General features: G+C 41.2%; 1 protein-coding gene across 1 annotated transcript in view; it reads left to right on the top strand.

The window, feature by feature from the left end:
* GCNT3 (glucosaminyl (N-acetyl) transferase 3, mucin type) overlaps positions 1-26,677 on the top strand; it is a 64,491-nt gene extending 37,814 nt beyond the window's left edge. Inside the window, exons 2-4 of the mRNA XM_033106913.1 lie at positions 19,937-20,020; positions 23,780-23,971; positions 25,166-26,677. Coding sequence (XP_032962804.1) covers positions 25,217-26,539 — 1,323 coding nt within the window. The 5' untranslated portion in view covers positions 19,937-20,020; positions 23,780-23,971; positions 25,166-25,216 and the 3' untranslated portion in view covers positions 26,540-26,677. The remainder of the gene's footprint in view (positions 1-19,936; positions 20,021-23,779; positions 23,972-25,165) is intronic.
* Positions 26,678-27,117: the final 440 nt, after the last annotated feature.

Below are 27,117 nucleotides of genomic sequence, written 5' to 3'. Positions count from 1 at the left end.
AAGCAAAAATTAATATAATACCCGGTTTTATTCTCAGGGAAACACGGTAGAATTGCATTTGCTGCATCCCATAAATTTCGAGAAGTTGTGTTTTCATTTTCATTTGTTTCAAAATAGTTTTTGATTTCTTGCTTGACTTCCTCTTTGATGCATTGATTGTTTAGTCGCATGTTATTTAACCTCCATATATTTGTGTTTTTTCCAGTTTTCTTCCTGTTATTGACTTCTGGTTTCATGCCATTGTGGTAGGAAAAGATGCTTGATATGATTTCAGTCTTCTTGAATTTATTGAGGTTTTTGTAGCCTACTATATGATCTATCTACAGAATGTTCTATGTGCTGTTAAAAAAAAATGTATTCTTCAGTTTGGGGATTAAATTTTCTATAACTATCTATAAAGTCAATCTTATCTAATGTGACCTTTAAGGCCATTTCCTTATTAATTTTTTTGTCTGGATGATTTATCCGTTGATACAAGTAGGGTATTAAAATCTCCCACTATGACTGTGTTACTGTGGATTTCTCCCTTTATGTCCATTAATAATTGCTTTATCTATTAGGTGCTCCTCTATTGGGTGTATAGATATTTATAATTGTTATATCCTCTTCTTGGATTGACCCCTTAATAGTTATGTACTGTCCTTGTCTTTTTATACATTTGTTGTGTTAAAGTCTATTTTGTCTGATGTAAATATTACTATTCCGTCTTTCTTTTTATTTATATTTTCATGGAATATCTTTTTTCACCCCTTCACTTTCAGGCTGTATGTGTCTTTCAATTTGAAGTGAGTCTCTTGTAAGCAGCACATAGATGCATTATGTTTTTAAATCCATTCAGCAACCCTATGTTTTTTATTGGAGCATTTAATCTATTTACATTTAAAGTAATTATTGATAAGTATGTACTTGTTGCCATTGTGTTAATTGTTTTTAAATTGTTTTTATCGTTTTTCCACTGTTCCTTTTATCTTCTCTTAATCGCTTCCCCTGTGATTTGCTGTTTTTCTTTAGTGTTTTCTTTAGGTTCCTTTATCTTTGTTCTTTGTATATCTTGTAGATTTTTGGTCTGTGATTATCATGAGGTTTATGTATATCATTCTTTCTAGTGATCTATTTTAAGTTGATAGGCATTTAAGTTCAAATATACTCTATAAGACTAAATTTTTAGTCCCCTCTCTGTGCTTTATGTTATTGATGTCATATTTTAGTTCTTTTTGTGTTCTCTTCTAACTACTTATTGTAGTTTGAGTTCAGTTTGATACTTCTGTGACTCTCCAGTCTTCTTTCTACAGTCTCTGTCTTGTCTGTTGTACCAAAAGTGGTCCTATGTAGAAGAGACCTCTGTGTAGGCTCTATGTGCTGGGTAGTTTTGGGAAGATGCTTGGAGCTAGGAAGGCACTTATGGTCCCTGGGGCACCAGACTGCACCTGGAACAGTTCTAGGCAGGGAGGCCAGCTGGGTGTGGTGATGCCCTGTTTTTCCTGCTTTGCTCCCTTTGTTCAGAGCCAAAAGGCTCCAGGCATTGTAGCTGTGAATGTGCTGTGGGGATCTTGCAGGTGGGCCAAAGTACCTGAATGGAGCTCTCACCTGTCCTATCAAAGTGGAGGGGAATATAAACAATGGTGCTCACTGGCTCCTCTGGCCTTGCAGAGTTCCCACAGTTCCCAGAGGGCTCCCTCGGCTTCCCAGCCTTCTCTATTCAGTCTCTTCCTCTTCTTTGTTGTCAGGAGCTGTTCACTCAGTGCTTGGTTGTCTCACAAGATATATATATACATATATAATATTATATATTATAATATACAATATTGTATATAATATACATATTATATATACACAATGTTATATATAATATTATATGTAATATTATATATACATATAATATATATTTATATACATAAATTTATATATATTATATGTATATTATGTATATTTATATATATAATATATATATATAAATAAATATTTGCTCATGTGAGGGGGTAAGTTCTCATGTGAGGAGGTGTCCTCCTACACCTCCATCATTTTGTACCTCTTCCCCTTCATTTTGTTCATGTGATGTGTCACATTGATTTGCCCATGTTGACCCATCCTTGCATTACTAGAATAAGTCTCACTTGAATATGGTGTATGATCCTTTTAATGTACTGTTGAATTTGGTTTGCTAATATTTTGTTGAAGATTTTGAATCTATGTTCATCAGGGATATTGCCTGTAAGTTTTTATTTTTTTCTTGTAGTGTCCTTCTCTGGTGTTGGTATCAGGGTAATGCTGGCCTTATACAATGAGTTTGGATGTGTTACCTCCCTTCTATTTTTTGGAAGAGTTTGAAAAGAATTGGTATTAATTCTTCTTTAAATGTTTGGTAGAATTCACCAGTGAAGCTCTCTGGTCCTGGGCTTTTTTTGTTGAAAGGTTTTTGATTGCTGATTCAATCTCTACTAGCAATAGGTCTTTTCAGATTTTCTGTTTCTTCATGATTCAGTCTTGGCAGATTGTATGTTTCTAGGCATTTATCCATTTCTTTTAGATTGTCCAAATTGTTTGCATATAATTGTTTATAGTGGTTATCAGATATTAATTAAATTTGCTTACCAATACAACCAAATGATTTGTCTCACAGCTGCATGATAATATTCAGTAATTTAAAAATATTTTAGTGAAATTTATAGTATGAAAATTAGAAGAGACAAAATGATTTTCTAGCTAGAATATCCAAGTCAATGAAAAAATTAGAATAAGAGAACTCAGTAAAACAGTTACATACAAAATAAATATACAATAGTCAATAGCAATAATCAGTAAAAGGTGGGAAAATTTTTAAATTCCAGTCACAATAGTGATTAAAAGTAAAATCTGGGAATAAATTTAATAAAAATGATCCGGTCCCCAGTGAAGAAAATGATTTTTTTTAATTATCAAAAAACAACAACAACAAAACTGAACAAAATATGTGAATAGGAAAATGTAATATCATAAAAATATCTAGTCTTCTTAAAGAGATTTAATAAAATTCCAACAAAAACACCAAGTTTTTAAAATTATGACCAAAATGTTTGTAAAAGTTAATATAGAAGGAAAATGTGTAAAAACATAATTTTTTTACAAAGTTGAATGAGGGTGGACTTTCTTCACCACATATTAAAACTTACCATAAAGCTATAATAAGTAAGACAGTATGGCTTTGCCACAGACAGATCAGTGAAAAATAATAGAAAGTCCAGGAAACCTTCCAAGTAGGTATGGGAAGGTATGGGAAGATCAAAATGACATTTTAATTGAAAAAAAAAATTATTTTCCATTTTGATCTATTCCATGCATGCTATTGCAACAACATTTATTGGGCACAAATATAAGTCACAATCCTAGGTACTAGAAACACATAATGAGTAAGATATAGTCTGTATCTGCAAGAGGGTGTTATGCCAAATGAGTGAGGGGTTGGGCTGCAAGCACAGAGATTAAATGACTATATGTGATAAATGCTAAAAGACGGTCATATTTTTATCTGTGCAATCCTTGTATTTAAGCTTTCTGCTTATAAAACAAAATGAAAAACATTAATAGACACGAATATCAGGTCTCAGCCTAGGCGTGACCTCTTTAAGGAGCCCTCCCTGACCCATATATTTGCTTCCAAATACCTTATAACAGCACTTAACACAGTTTAATCCCTGCTTGTATTATCCAGTAGTTTGTTAAATTTTTTGAGGTAAGTGCCCATGTTTGGTACACCAAGAATATCCATGTATTCAATACAGGCTGAATGAATGATAAATGTTCTTTGTGAAGATATCATAAAAAGAATATAGTACTTGCTTCCCTTGAGGAATATCTTTATTCCAAATTTAGGTTTTTGAAACTATGCCTTTTGTGATATTGTGATTTATAAGAAATATATGTTTGGTCATTTAGATGACCAAAATATATTTCTCACACGATATTGGTACTTGGTATTGGTCCACAATTCCTGGCTCTCAGCTCCTGGAACTCTTGAAATTTCCTAATCGTTGAGAGTGAAAAAAGGCGTCGTTTATTGTGACTTTTGGAAAGCACCTAAGGATGGGGGCTGGTTGCCAGTGGAAACTACCAGGTAATTAGGGTGTTGGAGATTTCCGTTGTCCCCACCCACAACTGAAGTAGGAATCTGTCTCTGTGAGTCCCCAAATGATGTAGGGGACTTGTGAGTGAGTGAGTGCCGGGATCGTGTCTCGTGAGACTGAAGAATGGAGACACAGACCGAGGAGAGGCGAGGAGTTTTAAAAAGAGGATAGTGTGTTGAAAGCAAAGAGTCAGAGCTCCCGAGCGGGAGGGGTGCCCAGTGACTGAGGCAAAAGCTCTGACTTTTATACTTCCCTTGCCTGTTTTGGGGAAGGGGAACTGTTTGAAGAAGGGAACTGGCCTTTCTAATGAAATTCGTCTACCAGGTTTGTTCTGCTTGCCCATCCTGAAGGAATTAGCAAAACAACCCACTCTTATCGATCAGATCTGCTCCTTTTGTCAGGCTAAAAGGAATTTTATGATTAACCTCAAGGCGTTGTGACATTTTGTCCTGGAGCCAAGGAGTCATTTCATAACCTAGAGTTTTAGGATATGGCTGTCTTTGTTTATTCCACCAGGGACCTCCCTGTCTACCTAAAGACATGCTAACTAACCTGTCTCACAACCTCATGACTATGTAAGAAAGCCTCCGTAAGACCCCAAGAAGCTGGGGTTCGGACAGCTTCTGAGTTGGTGAACATGTGAAGATGCATGGAGAGGGCACGGCAGCTCTGTGCCTCTCCCCCCATACTTTGTCCTGTGCATCTCTCCCATCTGGCTGTTTTTGAGTTACATCCTTTTACAATAAACAAGTGATCTAGTAACATGTTTCTCTGAGTTCTGTGAGCCGTTCTAGCAGATTAATCAAACCCAAGGAGAGGGTTGTGGGAACCTCTAATTTACAGCAAGCTGGTCTGAACTTGCTATTGGCATTCTGAATTGGAGGGGTTCCTTGGTACCTCCAATCAGTGGCCAGTATTTCAGAAGCACAGGTAATCTGAGTTTGGGTCTAGCATCTGAAGAGAGAGAGAGAGAGAGAGAGAGAGAGAGAGAGAGAGAGAGAGAGAGAGAGTCTTGTAGGACTGAATCCTTAACCTGTGGATCTGATGTTATCTCTAGGTTGATAGTGGTAGAATCAAGTTGATTCTCAGACATCCTGGTGGTGTCTGAGAATTGTCTGGTGTGGAGGAATCCCCTCCCACAGTGGAGTTGGGTCTCAGAACCCAATATAGTTGTATTCCTGGGTGGCCACATGGTTACTCATGGTATGGAGGAGCAGCTGTGCTGCAATCAGTTCCAAAATGTAAAAGTTACCAATGGAATTTTGAGATGTGTCGAGTGAACTCAAAAAGAGTCTGGAGGCTTTGTTAAGATATAAATGATAGACCATCTTCAAGGGTCTTCGAGTTTGCAAATTTGAAGCATAGCCAGGCAAAAACCCAGAAGTGTTCCAAAGAAGGAAGTAAAGCTAAAAGTTCTTGTAGCAAAAAACGTACATTCTTGAGAATGATCAGTCCTGCATTCTTAGCCCTAGGATTGGTCCAGGATGATTAACAATCAGATGACAGGCTGTCAAAAAGTCGGGTGTGAGGAGGTCTGGTCACATTTTTGTGGTCTAGGTAACGGATGTCATTTGGATGTGTATGTGAATCCTTGGGGTAATCAGGTAGCTTGGATACATGACTCTTTTAGAGGGTAATTAGAGGGCTACCTGGAGGTATTGGTATGTTTGAAACTGACATTATGTGAAATGGTTGCATCTGTTTTACCTGACATTATTAGGGGGGTAGAAATTGTTATCTGATTGGGGGATGGAAATTGTTATCTGATTGGGGAATATTTCCCTACCTAGTATTGTAAAACAGAAGGCATGTAAATCTGCCCTTCAAGCAATAGTAAGTGGGCATGCTAAATGGGAACCAGTAAGATTGCCTGAGCCCACACAGTGTAGTATATGTAGGAAGAAGCTGGGGTGCTGGTAGGGACAGTCTCCATGTGATAGACCTTTGCGGGGCATGAACTGAAGCTCATGACGAGAGCCTGTGAGTGCCTCCCAGGGATAACTATTAGGACCTTGGACTAGAGAACCGAAACATCTAACGGGGATGGCAGTGCCCATAAGAGTTCCATAATAAAATAGAAATGGTTTATAGGGGACCACGCTGCCTGGGGAATGCAAGGAGGTGTGGATGAAAAAGGGGCCACATACTAAACCTATCAGGCTCCGCGGAGGCTCGCGTGGTGGGCCTTACAAACCCAGAGACAAAAGTAACCACACAGAGCAGTCTGAACATAAAAATTCCTAACTAAAAGGAGTCATGGTGGGTAGTCTCTTCCTACGCCAGGAGCTTCTTTGACAAAGGTCAGTCTTTAGCTTTGAAATTGTCTATTGTCTTTGTGCATGTAAGATAACAAACGTTTGCAATGTCAGAGTAATCTTCATTTCTAGACCCTCGAAAGCACAACCAGAGGCACCAAAGCAGGAGACCACACTGTCATCTTGTTGCCCACATACCATCTCTATGTGCTGTAAAGGTTAACTGTCCTGTAACCTCCGATGTAAAAGAAGTGTATGTCTCTGTTTTACTTTCTATCCAATCTCAGACATCTCCGTTTTGCTTTCTCCCTTCTTCCTAAGCTATTACCAAGGAATTTCATGTAACCCTCCTTACGTCTAATGTATAAAAAAAGCTGCAAAACCACCATTCTCTGGAGCATTTTCTTAATCCATTGAGATTTTGCTTCCCGGTGATTATGTCAGTTTGGCTCAAATAAACTCTTACAAGATTTTTTATTAGGCTGGACTTTCCTAGATAGAGGAGATATGGGAGAGGCAGGGAGCCTCTTCTAGGACCGACTCTGAAACTGTGGGAGGAGACATTAGATTTTCCTGTCACTTGCATAGTGCCATGTAAACAGCTCTTGACTGACCGACAAAGAACTGTTTGGTTTATGGCTGGCAGTTCCAAGGCGAATGGACAATCTGAAGGCTGCTGTATTAAGACCAGGAGATGGAAAAATTGTGATTGAAGAAGATGAAAATAGATCAACTTGTTGGGGCTGAATTGCATGCTGCTTTCCTAGCAGTGATGAAACAATTGAACAGTGGTAAAAAGCCTCTATGTTTGGGTTTTTACTGACTCATGGGTAGTGGCCAATATCCTGGCCGGACAGGAGTGCAAGGAAACCTGGTCTGCTAAAGGGATTCCCGTATGGGGCATGGCCCTACTGAAATTTGAGAGACGCATGAAAGTAGGACTGGTTGGTGCCCATTAGAACTTCCTTCCAGGTTTGGAAGGTGACTGGAATAAACAAGCAGATATGCCCATGTGCACCCTTGATGGGGCCGCCTGAATCCATGCAATGAGTAGACATGCAGGCACTGCAGCAATGCAGAGAAGGGCTGAACGGAGACACAATACTCTGGCTCCTTCTGAGGCAAAGAATGCCGATAAGAACTGTTTTGTCTGTCAGCAAAAGAGACAGATATATGGCAGGTCCCCCGGTGGGAGGCCCTGATCGTAGCTGGCAGTGAGTCAGATGCGGGTAGCCCCAAGGGGTCACAAATGGGTCTTGACAGAAGCGGCCACCGACTCAGGCCTGGACTTTGCTTACTGATGGTAGATGTAAGTGCTCAGAGTATTGTGAAAGAACCTGAACAGATGATTTTGCACCAATTAGGATGGCTGAGCATTTCTTCAGACCAAGGAACACACTTTACACACCATAATGTCCAAAAATGAGCACAGAGATTTTCTGTTCAGTACTTATTTGATAGAGAACTGAATGGGCAATTAAAACATTGTTTGTCTAAAGTGGGGGGAGAGAAAAGCCTGAAGGGCTGGCTTACATGCCTTCCCGAGTGGGTGCTCACGCTCAACATTAACGTGAGTACAGCTAAAGGAATGTTCCCCTGGGTAAATTTCTCTGTTTTTCTAGTGGATCTGGGGAAGAGGTGGTGGGAAAGGATACTGGTTTCTTTCTTCCCCCCATCACCTGAAAAACTTTTTTTCCCTACTTGATGCATTGGTCACAGGACCAGGGCTGCAGCTCCAAGGGCTGTAGACAGGGATAACTCCTAAGCAGGAAGCTGTCAGTGTGTTTTTGACCTTTATGTCACAATTCCTAAGGGCCTGATGAGACAGGATGTGCCTTCACACCATCTGTCAAATTGGGATTAACCGTGCATTCAGCTCTATTGCCTGGTGGTAAAGAATCCACGCTTCTGCACCTGTGTAATCTTACCCGAGCTGAACAGAAACGACCTGGCAGAGCGGCCCTTTCTGGGTTAGAACCGCTGCCAGCGATCTGGATCAGCACGGTGGTGAATTTACTATCCCTTCCAAAGGTGGAGAAGTTTGGGTATAAGTAGAAAGAAGGAGAAATAGTAACTATGGGTAAAGGGATGAATACATGGGTTACGTAATGAGAAAAGCCCGATACTACATTAACATCCTGAAGAAGGTTCAGAGGAAGAGAATGCTATTATTGTCTCTCAGCATAGTTATCCCAGGTGCCTGAAAGGGTGAAGCCATGTATTGCTGAGACCATTCTTGCTCTTGGCACCTGACAAGATCAAATGGGAGCCTGCAAACTTGAGTGGCTTCACCTTGGGAGACATTTTCATAGGATATGGTGGTGGACTGGATAGTTAATGACCGGGATTATAGTTCTGCGCCAGTTCCTTTTGACTTATATGCTTGGTTGTAAGGAATCTGTGTTAGAAGACCAGGGGCTGGACTGCAATACTGTAATTTATAAAAAATACATATTTGGTCATTTAAATGACCAAAATAAACTTCTCGTATAGTATATTTGGTCTTTGTCCACAATTCCTGGTTCACAGTTCCCGGAATTCTTGGAATTTCCCAAGGCTTGAGAGTGACAAAGGTGCCTTTTATTATGTTAATGAGGTGACTTTTGGAAAGCACCTAAGGATGGGGGCTGGGTGCCAGTGGAAAACAACCCAGTGATTAGAGGGTTGAAACTTTTCAGTCCCACCACGCTGACCCTCCAGGGAAGGGAGAGGGGCTGGAGATTGAATCAATAGCCAATGGCTAGTGATTTAATTAAGCTTGACTATGTAATGAAGCCTCCGTAAAAACCCAAGGCGCTGGAGAGCTTCCTGGTTGGTGAACACCTGCAGGAGCAGGGAGAGGGGCGCACTCGAGAGGGCATGGAAGCCATACCTTGCATCTCTCCCATCTGGCTGTTCCTGAGTTATATCCTTTTACAATAAACCAGTAAACTAGTAAGTAACATGTTTTCTCTCAGTTCTGTGAGCCAGTCTAGCAAATTAATTGAACCCAAGGAGGGGGTTGTGGAAACTTCTGATTTATAGGCAGTGGGTCAGAAGTGCAGGTAATAATCTGAACTTTCGACATGCTACATTCTGAGTTGGAAGAGGGGGTCCTTGGAACCTCCATTCTGTTGGCCAGTCTGTTAGAAGCACGGGTACCCTGCGGTTGCCTCTGAAGTGTGTGTATTTGTATATGGGGGCAGTTTTGTAGGATTGAACCCTTTAACCTGTGGAATCGGATGTTATCTCCAGGAAGTAGTTTCAGAATTGAGTTAAATTCTCAGATACCCTGTGGGTGTCTGAGAATTGTTTGCTGGTATGGGGAGGCCCCCCTCCACCCCAACCTTCCATGGTGGAATTGGGTCTGGGAACCCAATTTACCTTTAAATGTTTAAAAGTCCCAAAATTCATTTTCAAATGGAAAACCTATTAAAAATGTGTCATGGAAGACATGCTATAGATTATCATAAATTGTCTTCTCATGCTAGAAATACTGATTTTGGGGCCAGTGAATATTTATCTAGCATGAGAGACTTATTGGTTGCTGCCTTTTGATCCCTGCAGATGAGGGAGTTGTCACAAATGAGCATACAAGAAGAAAGGTGTGAGTACGCAAGGCCTGCCATGTGCTCCAGGAGCAGGGAACAGGAAAGAGCAGCAAGTTTGCCTGGGAGTTAAGTATTGTGTTTCCCCCAAAATAAGACCCAACCAGACAGGAAGCTCTAATGCCTCTTTTGGAGAAAAAAATTAATATAAGACCCGGTCTTATTTTACTTATTTTACTATAAGACCGGGTATAATAATTAATATAATATAATATAATATAATATAATATAATATAATATAATATAATATAATATAATATAATACTGGGTCTTATATTAATTTTTGCTCCAAAAGACGCCTTCGAGCTATATGTCTGGCTAGGTCATATTTTCGGGGAAACACGGTAAGAAGGAGCCTGATTGCTGAGTGAAGGTGACTGGATTTTATTCCTGAGCCCAAGCAAAGGGAAGCTCCCAGGGATTTGTTTTTAGCAGGGGAGTTGCACGGGCAGAGTTGTGCTTCAGAGTTGTACTTTGGGGTGAGAAAACAGGATGGATTACACTGGGGCAGAGGATTGAGTTAAGCAGCTACCATTGCAGAACCTGAAGCAAAGCAAGAAAGGAGAATGACACGGATGGAGAGTTAAGGAGGAATCCGAGGGCTTGGCAATCAGTTGAAAGACAGTTTTGCTCACTTCTCTGTCTATACTCAGTGCCCGGTAATAATTGCTCCATAAATGTTTTACTGAATGAAAGAATTCACATAGATGGGAAGGAAAGAAGAGGAGCCTGAGACGTCATTTAACGTCATTTAAGAATCTGGCCTGGATGCCTGCGTGGTGGCGTTGGCAGAGATTTGGCATTACAGTGCTGGCTGGAGCAGGAATAGGAGGAGAGATGATGTGTTCAGATTGGTCAGCTGAGGGGGTTATTAACATCTGTCTTCTCCCAGGTCTGTCCTTTCTGTGACCTATACCTTTGCCCTCCAGCCAGCTTCCCCCAGTTACACCACAGCATCTTTTTGGTTTGGGTTTCTCTGGGGTTTGTTTTTGTTTTTTTTTTTAAAGATTTTTATTGGGGGAAGGGGAACAAGACTTTATTGGGGAACAGTGTGTACTTCCAGGACTTTTTTCCAAGTCAAGTTGTCCTTTCAGTCTTAGGTCCTTCAGCTCAGCTCCAGGTCCAGTTACCGTTGTTAGTTGCAGGGGATGCAGCCCACCATCCCTTGCGGGAGTCGAACCGGCAACCTTGTCGTTGAGAGGACGCGCTCCAACCAACTGAGCCATCCGGGAGCTCAGCGGCAGCTCAGCTCAAGGTGCTGTGTTCAATCTTAGTTGCAGGGGGCGCTGCCCACCATCCCTTGTGGGACTCGAGGAATCGAACAGGCAACCTTGTGGTTGAGAGCCCACTGGCCCTGTGGGAATCGAACCGGCAGCCTTCGGAGTTAGGAGCATGGAGCTCTAACCGCCTGAGCCAACCGGGCCGGCCCTGTTTGTTTTTTTTAAAAGGGGGCACAGCTCAAAATGGCCTATGCGGGGATCGAACCAATAACCTTGGTGTTAGTAGCAACGCGCTCTAACCAACTGAGCTAACCGGCCAACCTGTTTTTTTATTTTATTTTTATTAAATTTTTAAAAGAAATTTACAGGCACTTTCATGCTCCCTGGAGAAATTGCATGGTATTTGCAGTAAGATTTTAATAAGATGAAACGCTCAGTAACTGGGGAGGGGATGTTCTGTTTAATTGAATTTTTCTGATGTTCTCACGTTAGGTGAAACACCTTTTAAAAATACTCAGGTGAAACATTTGTAAAAAGGAGAAGTCTACTTTCCTTTGAAGGCAGATGGTTGACTGTTACCATTAAGGAAAATTATTTAACACTTGGTGAATAAGAAAAAAACATGAGTCACATATTCTTGCAATAACAACATTGTCGTATGAGGGCATTTTTTAGCAACCCTTCCCACGGTGAATTATCTAGGGCAGGACCTCTCAACCTTCACATTCCTGACACTTGTAAATGTCTACACGTAGCCTGTTTCTCAAGATGTTCTTTGGGCCAGGTTTATCATCTTATTTCTTCTCTCATTAATTAGTAATTTTTTGACACATGTCACTGTGTATTTGTGGAGAGTCATGTTTTATAACTTTTGTGAAAATTGTACTTTAGGATGATTGACTTTTTTTTTTTGACTTTTATTAGGGAATATTGGGGAACCCAGTGTGTTTTTCCAGGGCCCATCAGGTCCAAGTCAAGTTGTTGTCCTTCAATCTAGTGGTGGAGGGCACAGCTCAGCTCCAAGTCCAGTCGCCATTTTCAATCTTAGTTGCAGGGGCGCAGCCCATCATCCCATGCGGGAATTAAACAAGTAATCCTGTTGTTAAGAGCTCACGCTCTAACTAACTGAGCCATCCGACCGCCCCACGCATGATTGACTTTTCCTTTCCAGGCTGGCATGACCTGGGGTCACCTTTGTGAACACTGGGCCAGAAGTCTCCTAGCTTTCAGATTTGATTTCCAAGCCTTTTCAAACCTATCTCTGTGGTGCTTTTAAATTCTTCCAGTCTCTCACAGCCCTCGCCTTTTCTTATCCCATTATCACTAACCTGGTTGGGTCTTCATCATTTCCACTTGGACCACTGTAATATCTCTTCTGCTGACCTCCTCACTTCCAGCTTTTTGCAGCTTCCTTCCATCACTGGTGAGCTCTGCCACCAACAGTAAGGGTTCTTGAATGATGGCTCTGACATGTAGCTCCCAGGACAAAGATGCTAGGCAGCAGGGTCACAGAATTTTTGACCTGAAAACTCCGGACTTTCAGATTTGGGGTTAGGGTTAGGGTTCCTACACAGTGAGGAAACTGAGGCCCAGAGAAGCCAAGTAACATACTAAAGTCGCACAGTGAGGGAGGGGAATATTTTTAAAGAGGTTGGTAATCAGGTTGCGTGTGCTCTGGACTGTCCCTGGAAATTGACTTTGTGCATAAATCCTGGATGTTTTCCAGTTCCTTCTACATTTCCATTGCAGAATACAGGGCAGAAAACATTTCCATTAAAAGGCACGGAGAAGGGAGTGCCGAATAATCCAAGCTTTTCCGGCCTTAATCAACACCTTCATCCCAATCTGTTTTCCTTTGGCATTAACGTCTTGCTACTTTAACCCCAGAAAGGTCTGGCTTCCTTATTCTGCCACTCATTTTATCGCATGGCTGGTTTTTCCTCATACTCCCATAATTAATTCTGTTTGCTTTTCACTGTATATTTCTGCTTTTTCAGCCCCTTGGCCTTCCAGTGGCACTTCTATCTTCTTTCATGACTAACCTCTTCTTTTTTTTTGGTTCTCCCACAGAGAACTAAGAAGTGAGTTAGTCCCTTAATTAAAAAAACAAATGTTTCCCCACATGTATAACTGAATCAGCCTGCTGTTAGATGCCATTTACAGGAACTTGATTGAGCCACAAGGGTATCTTCTTTCAATAGCACCCCAGGTACATGGCTTCTGCCAGTCAGAATGTGGTCAAGATTAGATGCTTCCTAATAGAGGTGATAAAATCTTGTGTGTAATACCAATTAAGACTTGGCTTGTTTGCTTTCTCTTTTATGAATTAGGTTCCGGTTGTCACTGGCTTTGTGTGGTTTTTCAGAATCGCTGACTGGTATATCCAAAATCAAATATATTTTTGGAACTTGGTGACGCGTCGTTTTCAATGCAGCTCTGTTTCCTTTGGTCCTGTCTCCTTCCTTTCCCCCATTCATTGATATTTGGCATTTTCCCAAAGTGCCACACCAAAAGGTTAAAAACTTTATTTTCAAAGCCTAGCTGGTTGGTCCTAACAAAATCATTGACTTCCCAACTTTATTCTTATATCAAAATATATTCCAGGTGGATCCAAAATTTAAATGTAAAAAAACCTCTAAAATTTTATATGAATCTTAGAAGCCAAAAGGAAAAGTATAGATAAATTTGATCGCATAAAATAATTGCAAACTTCTATATATATCAAGCATTTCACCTAGGAAAGAACTCCATAAAAACCTATTCAAGTCAAACAATACACTGGGGTGAAGTATTTACAAAACAAGAATGAAGGGCAGATAACCAATAAATTTAAAAAACTCTTACAAATTATTGAGAAAATCTAACAGTCCCATAGAAAAATGGGTAGAAAAAACCCAACAGAAACGGAATTTAAGAAATGCAAATAGCCAAAAAATGAAATGAGGCTCAAGTTTACTAATAAAGAAATACAGATGAAAACCGTAGTCAGGTATCATTTTCCATCTATTAATTGTGGAAAAGACAAATACAAAACATAATTCCAGGTGATAAAGGGGGGAAACAGGTACTTTTGTAGTAAATGGGTAAAACATTGTGGGTAGTGCCAATGGAAAAGATTTAAAGCTGCATAATTTTTGATCCAGAAATTATACTTCTAATAATTTATTCTATAAAAATAGCACAAATGTGCGAAGCTATGCAACTTTTTTAATGTAGCAATTTTTATAATTAAAATGCATTGGACACAATGTCTTTTATGTTGATAAAAATGTACTAACATTGAATGACTTACAATGAGTATTGTAAAGAGAAAAAAGCAAGTTTCAAAAGGGCAGGTAAAATAATATAATCCAGTGTTTCTTGACTGCTGTTAATAATGCATTCTTCTAGAAATTTCCTACAAGGATACCATGAGTCAATCACTAGGTTGCTAGATTAATATTTCAGAATTCAGGATCCTCTCTCCCTTCAGGGCTGGGCAGGGTTTATCCATTCATCCGCCTGTTCACTCATTCCACAAACACTGTGTACCCCAGGCAATCAGTGTGAGGTTAAACAAACTGAACCTGGGCTGCCTGAGTGTGAACCCATCACATGGAACTCTTATCTTGGGCAGGTTACTTTCTTCCTTCATTTGGTCCACTGCACCTCCTACTATGGGGGGAGAAAGTTAGGCCCAATGAAGAAAAGAGAAGGGTTGTGTCCTAGATGGCTTTCCAGACAAGAAGTCAAGGCAGATCTAGAATTATACCAGGAGAGGTGGCCTGCTTAAGAATGTACTTCTAGTGGGGGGAGCTAGAGGGGAGTAGAGTGGATAAAGGGGTGTGAGTGGGGCCAGACACTCCAGTGTACAAATTCTCGCCCTACCATCTACTAGCTGGGTAATCTTGAGTAAGTTACTCAATGTCTCTGTGCCTTACAGGATTTGTTGTGAGGATTCAATGTGAAGTGCTTAGAACAGAGCCTGGCACAAAGTGAGTCTCAGTATATGCTGATTATTATTTGCAAGGTAGTAAGGATTAAAAAGTGGACGAGAAAGCATCATCCTTGTCCTGAAGAAGTTTACAACATAGTGGAGAATAGAGTGTGTGAGCTTTTCAGATGTTACAAGAACAAGGAAGAGGGGCCTCCAACCTAGGCTGGGTGGGGTCTGGGAGGCTGTCCAGAGAAAGTCACAGCCAAGATGAGACCCAGAGGAGGCAGGAGTAGAGATTGCCTCTGGGTGGAGGGAATAACCTGAGTCAAAGTCCAGAGCTGAGAAAGAGCCTGGTGGCTTCCAGGACCTGAAAGAAAAGCAGGAGAATTCCTGAGCCTGGACCGGGCAAGGACAGGTATCGTGAACCTGAGGATAAAGCCATTATGCTGGACCTGCAGCCTGGCTGCTCCCTCTGTCCCTACTACTATTTGCCTGACTGATCTGTTCACCCATTAGGTATTAGTCTAAATGCCACTGCCTCCAGGATGTCTTCTAGGAATCCCACCTTCCCACAGAGCTTTGGTCTACTTGCTACAGTTACCCTTGGAACTTCTCACACAGTATTGTTACTGCTTGTTTGTTGCTCTTCCCTACTAGACTATGAGTTCCTACATGGCCACATTTGCATGGCACTTGTTTACCAGAACATACCTGTTAGTATGCTCAAGTTACGGATGTGAGAACAGCAGGGAGAGGATCCAGGAGCATCCCAAAGATAAAGTGAGCTAGAATTTTCACCCGGGTTCTTGAACTCCACAACCATTCTACCATGGGCTCTAGTCTACTATCAATTATCTGAAGCAGGTACATGCCCAGGCCAGACATGGGACGCAGCTGCAGAACTCCCCTGGCCAGGGCCATGGCAGGAAACATTGCTCAAAGACAAAGCTCCCGTCTGATGGGCTGGAACTACAGTATTTGAGGGATGAAAGGTACTGAGGGCCAAGTTCCGCTTGTGTGGCCTCCCATCGGCTCAGGTCTCCACTCTGAGCCTTCCTCACAGTTAGGTGTGTATGAGAAGTCAGAGGCTCAACCCTGCTTCCTGCAGTCGGGCACCTACTCTCCTCACTTTTCCTTCTCCCCACCTACAAAGGTAGAGACTCCCTCTGCCCAGAGCCCAGCACATTGTCTCAATGTTCTATGCCTGCAAGATGTCAATGACCATAACTACACATATGAAACTTTCTACGGGTCCCAATGAGACAATTGATGGGACCTTATTGGCTAGGACAGCACAGACAGGGCTCCTAGAAATACTTCCTCATTTGCTCCCAAAAAGGATGGCATGAAAAGCCTGTTAATTTTTTGGTTTGGTTTTGGTTTTTAAGATCAAGAAAGTAGAACTAAATGTATTGTGTGTCGTTTTGTCATTTAATGCATTTTTGTTTTCATAATTACCCTGTTTTCCTGAAAATAAGACCTAGCCAGACCATCAGCTCTAATGAGTCTTTTGGAGCAAAAATTAATATAAGGCCCAGTCTTATTTTACTATAAGACCAGGTGTAATATAATATATAATATAACATAATATAATATAAGACTGGGTCTTATATTAATTTTTGCTCCAAAAGACGCATTAGAGCTGATGGTCCGGCTAGGTCTTATTTTCTGGGAAACACAGTAGTAGGCAAGGTGGTCATTTTTCTTTAAATGATAATATGAGTAAGTGAAGTGGCATTCTGTGAGTGTTCGGTGATGCTAGTATTTGATTATCGTTTTTAAATTAAATTGCTGTCATTATAACATCCAATTTTACATTCATAAAAAGTTATTTCTACTAGTATCCAGTTAGATATAAGTTTATGTATACACAGACACACACACACGCACACACACACACACAATATACTTTCCTCAATAAAATAAGTACTAGATCTGTTTACACAGGCCTGCAAAGAGGTAAAATAAAGAAAAAGAATGATTAACTTTTGAAATCAAAGAGAGCACTATTTGTTTCCTGAGCTGATTCTAAAATACCTTTTTAAAAACTTTAAAAAATATATAACACATATGCATTTTAGATAAGTTAGAAAATTGAAGAATCAAAAAGGGGAAGCTGAAACCCAGCAGTAATCACACAAACCCTGAATACTGTGGTTAACATTTTAGTGCATTCCTTTCCAGCCTTTTTTCTGAAATACGTTTTTTACATAAGAAGCAAAAAATGGTGGTGTTGGTGTGGGGGACGTGGTGGTGGAGAGAATGGGAACTAGAGCTACTGTTCTGTACTTTGCAGGCTTCAGACTAGCTTCTCTTTACTCTCCTGACATGCACCTTTTTCAAACCTATGATTCTTAATGTCCCTGAATTAGGAAATAGCTTCTGTGTGAGTTAAAAACTTATGAAAGACTGTTCCTATCAGAGACCTGAAAAAGTAGTGGTTAAATAAGGTAGACATTTATTTCTCTCACGTATAAATGAAGCTCAGAAATAGGCCACTCAACACTGGTGAAGTGGTTCCATGTATTGCTATCTTTCCATTCTCAATATTGCCTCAAGGTCCTAGATAGCTGCTGGAGCTCCAACTATTACATCTGCATTCATAATAATGAAAGATACAAGGGCTTAGCCTCTCCCTTTCAAGGAGTTTCCTCAGAAGTCTGATTTCACACTTTCAGTTATATTTTTGTTTATGGTTTCTATATAGTCAAATCTGTCTCTTTTGTTTACAAAAGTCTGACAACTAAGTTTGCGAACTTGTTGCAAAAATGTTGCTAACCTTTTTTTGATATCAGAGGGATTATTCATTATGAATTTGTACCAACTGGACAAACAATTAACCAAGTTTACTATTTGGAAATGCTGAAAAGGCTGCATGAAAAAGTTAGATGAAAATGACCTGAACTTTTCACCAACGATTCATGGCTCTCTTGTATCACAATGCACCAGCTCACATGGCACTGTATGTGAGGGAGTTTTTAGCCAGTAAACAAATAACTGTATTGGAACACCCTTCCTATTCACCTGATCTGGCCCCCAATGACTTCTTTCTTTACCTGAAGATAAAGGAAATGTTGAAAAGAAGACATTTTGATGACTTTCAGGACATCAACGGTAATATAATGACAGCTCTGATGGCCATTCCAGACAGAGTTCCAAAATTGCTTTGAAGGGTGGTCTAGGCACTGGCATTGGTGCATAGCTTCCCAAGGAAAGTACTTCGAAGGTGACCGTAGTGATATTCAGCAATGAGGTATGTAGCACTTTTTCTAGGATGAGTTTGCGAACTGAATTGTACAATGTTCTGGTCTAGGTGTAATTTGAAAAAGACTTCCCCCATGTAGGTATCATAAAAATATTCTATATATTTTATGGAAATTTATGTTTATAGTGTGGGTTTAGGGATCTAACTTTCTTTTTCCAAATGGCTGCCCTAAGGGAATATTTTCTTTAACCTGTATGTCTGTTCGGCTTGTAGCCACTAGACAAGACCTTTCACTCATTTGTTTGCACTTGTATTTCTAACCATTTCCTCTTTACTTTCAACCTCCGGGCTTCCGTTATATCCAATGCATATCTCTTTTTGCACTTATACATGGCATTATTATAATCTATTTTCAAATATTTCTTCCACACAAGACTATGAGCACCTTGAATGTAGGAACTGTCTTAATCGACTTTGTATCACTAACATTTGAGCAGCTTCCTCATTCAACAATTATTAAATGGAATGAATAAATGGAATGCTGCCATGTTATATACCATTTAGAAGGTTACTTCCTAATGACACAATAGCCAGCACCTTAATCTCTTTATTAACATGCGTCTAAATCTCATTTTTGGAAGGTAACTTCTGAGAAAGTTTCCTAAGCAAAATGAATCCCTTTAATGCTGTTTGGGTTTCAGTTGGTTTCAAATCTGTGGCATTATCTTCTTGTGTATAGCTTCCTTCAGGGAGCCTCTATCCATTTATTACAGTCAATATTAGTAATCCATCGTTCCAAGACTCCAGTACTTAGAGGACTCTCCTTGGGACCCTGAGGGAGCTGTTTGTTCAGGAAACAGTCATGATGCATGTGTCATCTGCAAGTTCTCATGCTAGCTGCTGTGAGGAGGCGAAGCTGAATCAGACATGGTTGCCCTTAAGAACTCACGATACCACAATGAGGACAAGTGCATTTTGAAGAATTTGGGGGGAGGTATACGAAAATCTTGGGTGTTGCTGCCCTCTCTGTTTGTGGAGCAAGTTGGATTATTTCACCTGAGAAGATCGTTGTCTTTCTTTCAGAATTTTCTTCTCCATTCAGTGAATCAGTACTTGTTGAGTTCTGTGGGGATTCTTTCCTTTTTCTTTCTTGAATCCCTTTCCCCCCTTCACTCCAGATCACTAGGAGTGTGTCTAGGGCGAGGGAGAGCATTGGGTGCATAGAGGGCGTGGAGCTCAAAGGAGGAACTGGAGAGTGCCCCTGTCAGCCAGGAAAACTGCAGCTGCGCAGGAGCTTCGTTTTATCATACGACCCTGATTGGAAACAAAGTGATCATTGTGGATCTTTTAACCACTTCTCTGTGGCCAGAGATCATAGCCCCATCTTCACTAAGAGCGCAGTGACAGAACATTAAATAAGGTTAGGGTTCAAAGAACCCCCAACTCTCATCTTCCTCAGTTGCTCCAGTTTCTTTCAAACCCCAGCTCCAGCCCAGCCAGTAACACATTAACTTGGATTTTGCCTGCTGATCTATTTTCACTTTTTGCCTCTCTGAGTCATGGTTTCTTTTCTGGTCAGTGGGTCCATCTTTGCTATCCATGATCTTTCTCTTCTGGGAAGCCTTGGAATTATGCCAATGTCTACACTTTTAGGTGCTGAGATAAAGAACGACAGAAATAAAGAACATGACTCCCAAGAGATTCCAGACTACTGAGAGGATAAAGCTGACATCAGAGGTAAACACCACCATAATAAAATAAGTAAAAGGGAACATTTGCCAGTTAATAAATTCAGCTTAAAACGGTTGGATCCCTGCTGCCACGGCCTTCCTCTGACTCTATTGTTGGGACTGAACCTCCATTGAAGTTGACACTAAACTCCACTGGATTCTTTCAGATCCAACCTGATGAGCCTGGCTTAGTTTCTCTGTTCCCTACTGTTGGAACTCTAAGTCACTCCCACAAACATACAAGGATTTATAATTCAAAACTCAGGAGATGCAGGCCAAGCTATTGGCCTAATAGGTAGGCTAACATCATAATTAGGAGAAAAAGATGAGGGGCCTGGACAGGAAGAGTTAGTTTGCTATTTCCAACACAGCACTGTAGTAATCGCTGAGGGGAAACTCAGACTGTGCTGGACTTCCTTATACCTAATAATATACTTGTTACCTGGTTTAATGTTGATTTTATTTTCGATGCTTGAGAGAGGTGAGTGCCCTCATCATTTTCAGTGCTTAGGGCTTCTAAATATCTTCGTGTAATCCTGGGCTCTTGGATACGTTTGCCTCCAGGCTCATCTGGCTCTGCCTTTGGGCCTCAGCAGAAATGAAAGAAACCCTAGTGAAGGACCTCTTATCCCAGGTCTGTGTTCCCGCCTTGAAGCTTGCCTGGCTTCTCCAGCACTCTGGGACTGGGCCCGTCCTCTCTCCTGCCAGTACTCCCTCTTTTCTTCAAGGCCAGCATGGAGTAAAGATGTGGAACGCGCTGACCGTCTTTCCAAATGCCTGACTGATGTCTGCAGGTTGCTTGGCTCCAATCCTCCTGTGCCTCTCCCTCTCCAGCCATGTGATTTTTCTCCTGCACTTCCCTGGGGTCAGCTGCAGCTCATCCCTGTTGTCTGCAGTGCTATCATGTTTCCGCGAAAATAAGACCTAACTGGAAAATAAGCCCTAGCATGATTTTTCGGGATGACATCCCCTGAACATAAGCCCTAATGCATCTTTTGGAACAAAAATTAATATAAGACCCGGTCTTATTTTCGGGGAAACATGGTAACACTGACCCCTTACAACTGAGTCTCTTTCCACCGCACAGAGAAGGGACAATCCCAGGTCTTTTCCTTGGTCTACCCTCCAGTCGCATCACCGGCATCAATACTTTCACTTGGTCCAGAGTTCAAGAAAGCTATTTGAGCTGTTCCGTGAGTAACGTAGGCCTTTGTGGGCTGGCACTGCAGCCTACTTAACTATACCCATCAAGGGGTTACAAATGCCAGGTAGTGTTATCTTGTTTAAGCTTCACAACAATTCTATAAAATAGATATTAGTATTAGCCACAATTATACAAAAGAAGTCACTGAAGCACAGAGAGATTACAGAATTTGTCCAAGGTCACGCAGTAAGTAACAGAGTCAGGATTCAGACCTAGCTCTGTTCCGCCAAAGCCCAGGCGTGCTCGTAACTACTACTCACTTGGTGTTACTACTACTAATACGTAGATTATCCTAACAAAATATATACACAATTTGTTAATGTTATGTTAGCGTATTTAGCAATTAAGAGTAGATACCTCTTTTGGTTACCTTATCAATCAAATATTCAAAATGTTTTCTCTTCATTGACTGTGGTGTGGTTTTTATGGAAAAGAAGGTGGGACTTTGAGGGGAACATCAAAGAAAAGTCAGATATAAAAAAATGGAAGAGATTTTTCTAGATTCAGATACTAGAGCAAGTGTTTATCCTTCAATCATTTTTGCCTCAGGGATTTTACAGCTCAACAGAAAGTCACTCAGATTCTGAGTGACCGAAGCTGGCATAAGACAGAGCCAGTGGAGTGGAGCCAATAAAAGTGTGGGTGCAGTGGCTCCCCGCCATTGACCTGTCTTAATCTACAGTCAGAGACAGGCAGAGGAGGTCCAAAAAAAGAAGACCCAAATTCTCTATGCTATACAGGGGGCTGCATAAACAATTCCTGTAAGAAGAAGGCAACACCGATTGATGTCTGCTTTTATGCTACTGTCTTCAGATAGAGTTCACCCTTGGGGACTCTGCTTTGGGGTGCCAGAGCGGGGACTCTGAAAACCACGTTTGCACTTCGCGAGCGGCCAACTATTAGGCTCTGCCAACAGGGGGCGCTGGAGGGTGATGGCGAGGCTGGAGGCAGGGCTTCCTGTTTGCTTCCTATTTACTTCCTGCTTCTGAGAGCATCACCATGTCAACGCGTGTTTACTTCGAAGTGGTGGTTCTATTATTTAGCTGCATGAGCCTAGTTTACCGTAACGGTGGACAGAGACAACAGCCACCTCCTAACAGTTTGGATTCTCAGCGTAGGCGGCCTTCCTCTGAGCTCAGAGACGCCAGCAGCAATTGAGTAGTGTCCCTGTCTCAGAGGTCTTGAGTTTCAGCTTGTTGGCACCTTTCTTCCCAAATTCTAAATTTAATAATTCCCAATTTGTTTCGTCATTCTTCCAGCCTAGGGGTGGTAGCTACTTTCAGTAACTGCTACTTCCCTAAGAATTTATTGTCTACCCCTCCCCACCAGGCACACCTTTTCAATTATTTACCTAATTTTATACCTAGTTACGTTCTTTATATTAAATATGCTATTTTAAATGTTTGGCCAGGAATGCTGCATTTTTGGAGTGATGGGTTGGGGGACAGGCAAACAATGCCAGTGGCTTTGAAGAAGGCATTTGCCATGCTGTATTGCCAAAACCACCCCATGGGGCTCTCACTGAAGTCCAGCTGCCCATAGTGTTATCTATTCTTCAGACTGCCAAGAACCCTAAACTCACACACATTAGTGAGGGAGATCTATAGTCTGGAGCCCTCTGGATATTTCTACCATGTACAATTTAGTAACAGTAATGGAAAGACAGGAAAATGGATTTTATTCTAGCAGTTGCCCTTTGAAGAACAAACCGGTTTTCAGTGAAATTTTTTTTCTTTAAAGTTGTGTTTTTCCAGGACCCATCAGCTCCAAGTCAGTAGTTGTTTCAATCTAGTTGTGGAGGGCGCAGCTCATGGTGGCCCATGTAGGGATCGAACTGGCAACCTTGTTGTTAAGAGCACCATACTCTAACCGGGAGCTAACCGGCCACCCCTTCATTGACTTTTTTAAGTCGAAAAACAAAAGAAACAATCCTTGAAGGGTATTTTTATTGCTTTACTCTTTTTTTTATTTTTATTGCTTTACTCTTAATGTTCAGGGAACATAAGAGTGACACTTGGATTCCAGGCCAAAAGAGGCAGGGGCATACCATGTTTCCCTGAAAATAAGCCTCAGCGTGATTTTTCAGGATGCTCGTAATATAAAATAAGGCCTAATGCGTCTTTTGGAGCAGAAATTAATATAAGACCTGGTCTTATTTTGGGGGAAATACGGTAGGGCTTGTTTTATATTACGAGCACCCTGAAAAATCATGCTAGGATTTATTTTCCGGTTAGGTCTTATTTTCAGGGAAACACGGTAACTGTGTTTCTATGGTTCTTTGTTAAAGGGGAAAAAAGCTGTCACATTTTGTCTGAGCATTGACAAGAGTTTATGAATGGTTTTATGGCAGAAGAACATGGATAGGAACTAGGCTGTCCTGGTTGAAATACCTGCTTGCCTTCTGAGATATTGACAGCATTTTTCCTGCCTTGCTCACTTCCCTGAATGATTTTTTTTCTTGAGACTATGCTCCTGAATGACATATCTGAGCTTGCTCTCTTATCTGAGAGCAGGAAGCTGAAAGGTGAGTGATAAAGCCACTTGTTGCTCTCTACTTTGCAGAAATTAAGGAGGAGCCTGAGACCGTTTCGTGGCTACCCTGTGACTATCAGAAACTATATGTTGGAAGAGCTAAAAAAGACCAGGGGATACGGTGTTCACATTTGCTTCCATTGAACCCAACCAATCTTCCCTTGGAAACAGAAACAAACCCTTGCAAGAGATCTTCCCTAAGTAGCAAAGAGGCTATTAAAGGTGAGAATTTGCTTATTTTTTCATTTTTTCTTCCTCTTACGTTCCCATAAAAGTTATTACTAAAGAGGATACAATCTCATGCTTAGAAAGAGGATACAAAAAAGGAGAACAATCATTTTGTTTCTCTTTCTTTTAGGGATTTTTTTTTCTATAGTATTTTTATTATTTTTTTTATTTTTATGGTACTCAGTACCCTGTATTTTATTTAAAAGGTAGCTGTGGTTTGGAGGAACAAGTATGAGACTTAGAGACAAAAAACAAAATAAAACAACTCTCCCAAAACCAAAACAAACAAACAAATAAGGATTTGGCAGTGGGGAAGAGTCCCAGATTTGCTTCTTGTAACATATGTGATATTTGGCTTGTTTTCCTACCTATAAAAGATAGGAAATAATACTACTACATTTCATGTATGTTGTGAAGATTAAGTGAACAATGTAAAGAAATATTTCTGGCCCATAGAAAGCACTCATTAAATATTATGAATGCATAGTTCTGTGTGTGTCTGTGTATAAATATATTTTAAATTTGGATAGTCTAAGAGTTAACTATATGAATAATTACACTGCATTTTTGGATTATATCCAATTTTTTCCTTAAATGTTCTTAAAAAAAATGTTTAAGAACATTTTTTTTCAAAAGGGTGGCTAGATACCACATCTAATCAATGAATTATATATGGTGAAAGCTTCCAAATATATAAATTGCCAAATAAGAGCAAGAAATGTACCTTTTCTTTTAAAAGGACTTATAAATTTCTAGAACTGATGATGAGACTCTGAATTTCATGGAGTTTCTCTCTAGACTGATGATCAGAAATTCTAGGCCTGGTTAAGAGCTATGTTAGAAAGAGGGTGGTAAGTGGGGGAGGGGAGAATGGGGAATGAAGGGTGGGGACTTCCTCTTAATAATTACACCTCTACATCAGCAGGTGCTCAGTTCTGCTTCCCTTTCTCTTTCTTGGGATAGAGGCGGAGCTAGGTCCTGGCTGCAGCATGATCAGGTAATTTGCAGGGTCAGGTTATAGACCTCCAGCAGCAAGGCAGGTGTAAGAGGTTCCTAAGCAGGTGTTGACTGTGGATATTTGTCTAGAGAAGAAATATATTTTTGCCATCACTTTGGAGTTGAACTTGATGTTCCTGGGAACACGTTTAGGGTAAAGTTTGTAATTGAAGGTATTTTGTTCTGTCCAAGGATCCCATCCTTCTTCTTCCTGGTGCCCAAATTCTACCGATCTTCCATTCCATGAAGATGATTTGGTGGAAGAAGAAACTCTTCCAGAAGCACTACCTGTGGGCTCTGGGCTGCTATTTCCTGCTGGCCATTGTCGCTCTGAGACTTTCTCTCAGATTGAAATGTGACTTTGATTCCCTGGATCTGGAGTCCAGGAACTTTCGAAGCAAGCACTGTAGGGACATCTTGTACAAGTCCCTGAAGTTGCCAGCAAGGAGATTCATGAACTGTTCTGGAATCATCCGAGGAGACCAGGAAGCAGTGACGGAGGCTCTCCTGGACAACCTGGATGTCAAGAAGAAGCGGAAGCCTTTCACAGACACCGACTACCTCAACATGACCAGAGACTGTGAGCACTTTAAGGCCAAAAGGAAGTTCATACAGTACCCACTCAGCAAAGAAGAAGTAGACTTCCCTATTGCATTCTCTATGGTGGTCCATGAGAAGATTGAAAATTTTGAAAGGCTGCTGAGAGCTGTGTATGCCCCTCAGAACATATATTGTGTCCACGTGGATGAGAAGTCCCCAGAAACTTTCAAAGAGGCAGTCAAGGCAATTATTTCATGCTTCCCAAATGTCTTCATAGCCAGTAAGTTGGTTCGGGTGGTTTATGCCTCCTGGTTTCGGGTGCAGGCTGACCTGAACTGTATGGAAGACTTGCTCCAGAGCTCAGTGCCATGGAAATACTTCCTGAATACATGTGGAACAGACTTTCCTATGAAGACCAATGCCGAGATGGTTCTGGCCCTCAAGATGTTGAATGGGAAGAACAGTATGGAGTCAGAGATACCTAGTGAGTACAAAAAATCTCGCTGGAAATACCACTATGAGGTGACAAACACAATATCCCAAACCAGCAAGATAAAGGACCCTCCCCCTTATAATTTACCTATCTTCACGGGGAATGCCTATATTGTGGCTTCTCGAGGCTTTGTCCAACAAGTCTTAGAGAACCCCAAATCACAACAACTGATCGAATGGGTAAAAGACACCTACAGCCCCGATGAACACCTCTGGGCCACCCTTCAGCGTGCACCATGGATGCCTGGCTCTGTTCCCTACCACCCCAAGTTTCACACTTCAGACATGGCTGCCATTGCCAGGCTGGTCAAGTGGCAGTACCATGAAGGAGACATCAGTAAGGGGGCACCTTATGGACCTTGCTCTGGAACCCACCAGCGGGGTATCTGCATTTATGGGGCTGGGGACCTGCACTGGATTCTTCGTAACCCTCACCTGTTGGCCAACAAGTTTGACCCCAAAGTGGATGATAATGTCCTTCAGTGCTTAGAAGAGTACTTACGTTATAAGGCCATCTATGGGACTGAACTCTGAGATACATTACGAGAGAGTGCCCTGTGCAGCAGGAGCATGTGCAAACATGCCCAGACTGTCCTGCGACAGTGAGGGGTGGGAGACTAGGGCTCTGGAATCCATGGCATCCGCCAGGGCAGGAGGTCTGCTACTGGAGTGGGTAAGTAGATCTGCTGCCTTGCAAAACACTGCCCTAGATGAACACTGATGCTTCTCTCAGTCCACTCCAGTGGCTCCTCCACTGTCTTTCTCACAGAGTGAGAATAAGAACCAGTTATTTAGGATGGAAGTGTGGCAGGGATGCCTGGATTTTATTAGCTGAATGCTTGGTGTCTAGCTTTTCCATTCTTGGAGATGCTGTTTCTAACAATTCCAGGCTTGGTAGTGGGGAGAGGGAGTTTAATGGAAAGAGGACCTTTTCTTTTGTACTATTAATTTAAAAATAAATAGCTCCTGATTAAAAGCCCTACCTCTACTTTTTGTCTGGTAAGCTAGAAATAAGATAAAAATGTGAGACTTTTTCTCATAAAGATTGGTGACATTTAAAATCCCTGATGGCTGGCAAGAGACTCCCCATTATTCCAAAATGATCATGGCAG

This window comes from Rhinolophus ferrumequinum, chromosome 6, assembly GCF_004115265.2.
Source record: "Rhinolophus ferrumequinum isolate MPI-CBG mRhiFer1 chromosome 6, mRhiFer1_v1.p, whole genome shotgun sequence".
NCBI classification, from domain to species: domain Eukaryota; kingdom Metazoa; phylum Chordata; class Mammalia; order Chiroptera; family Rhinolophidae; genus Rhinolophus; species Rhinolophus ferrumequinum.
This window is presented reverse-complemented; position numbering and strand designations above follow the sequence as displayed.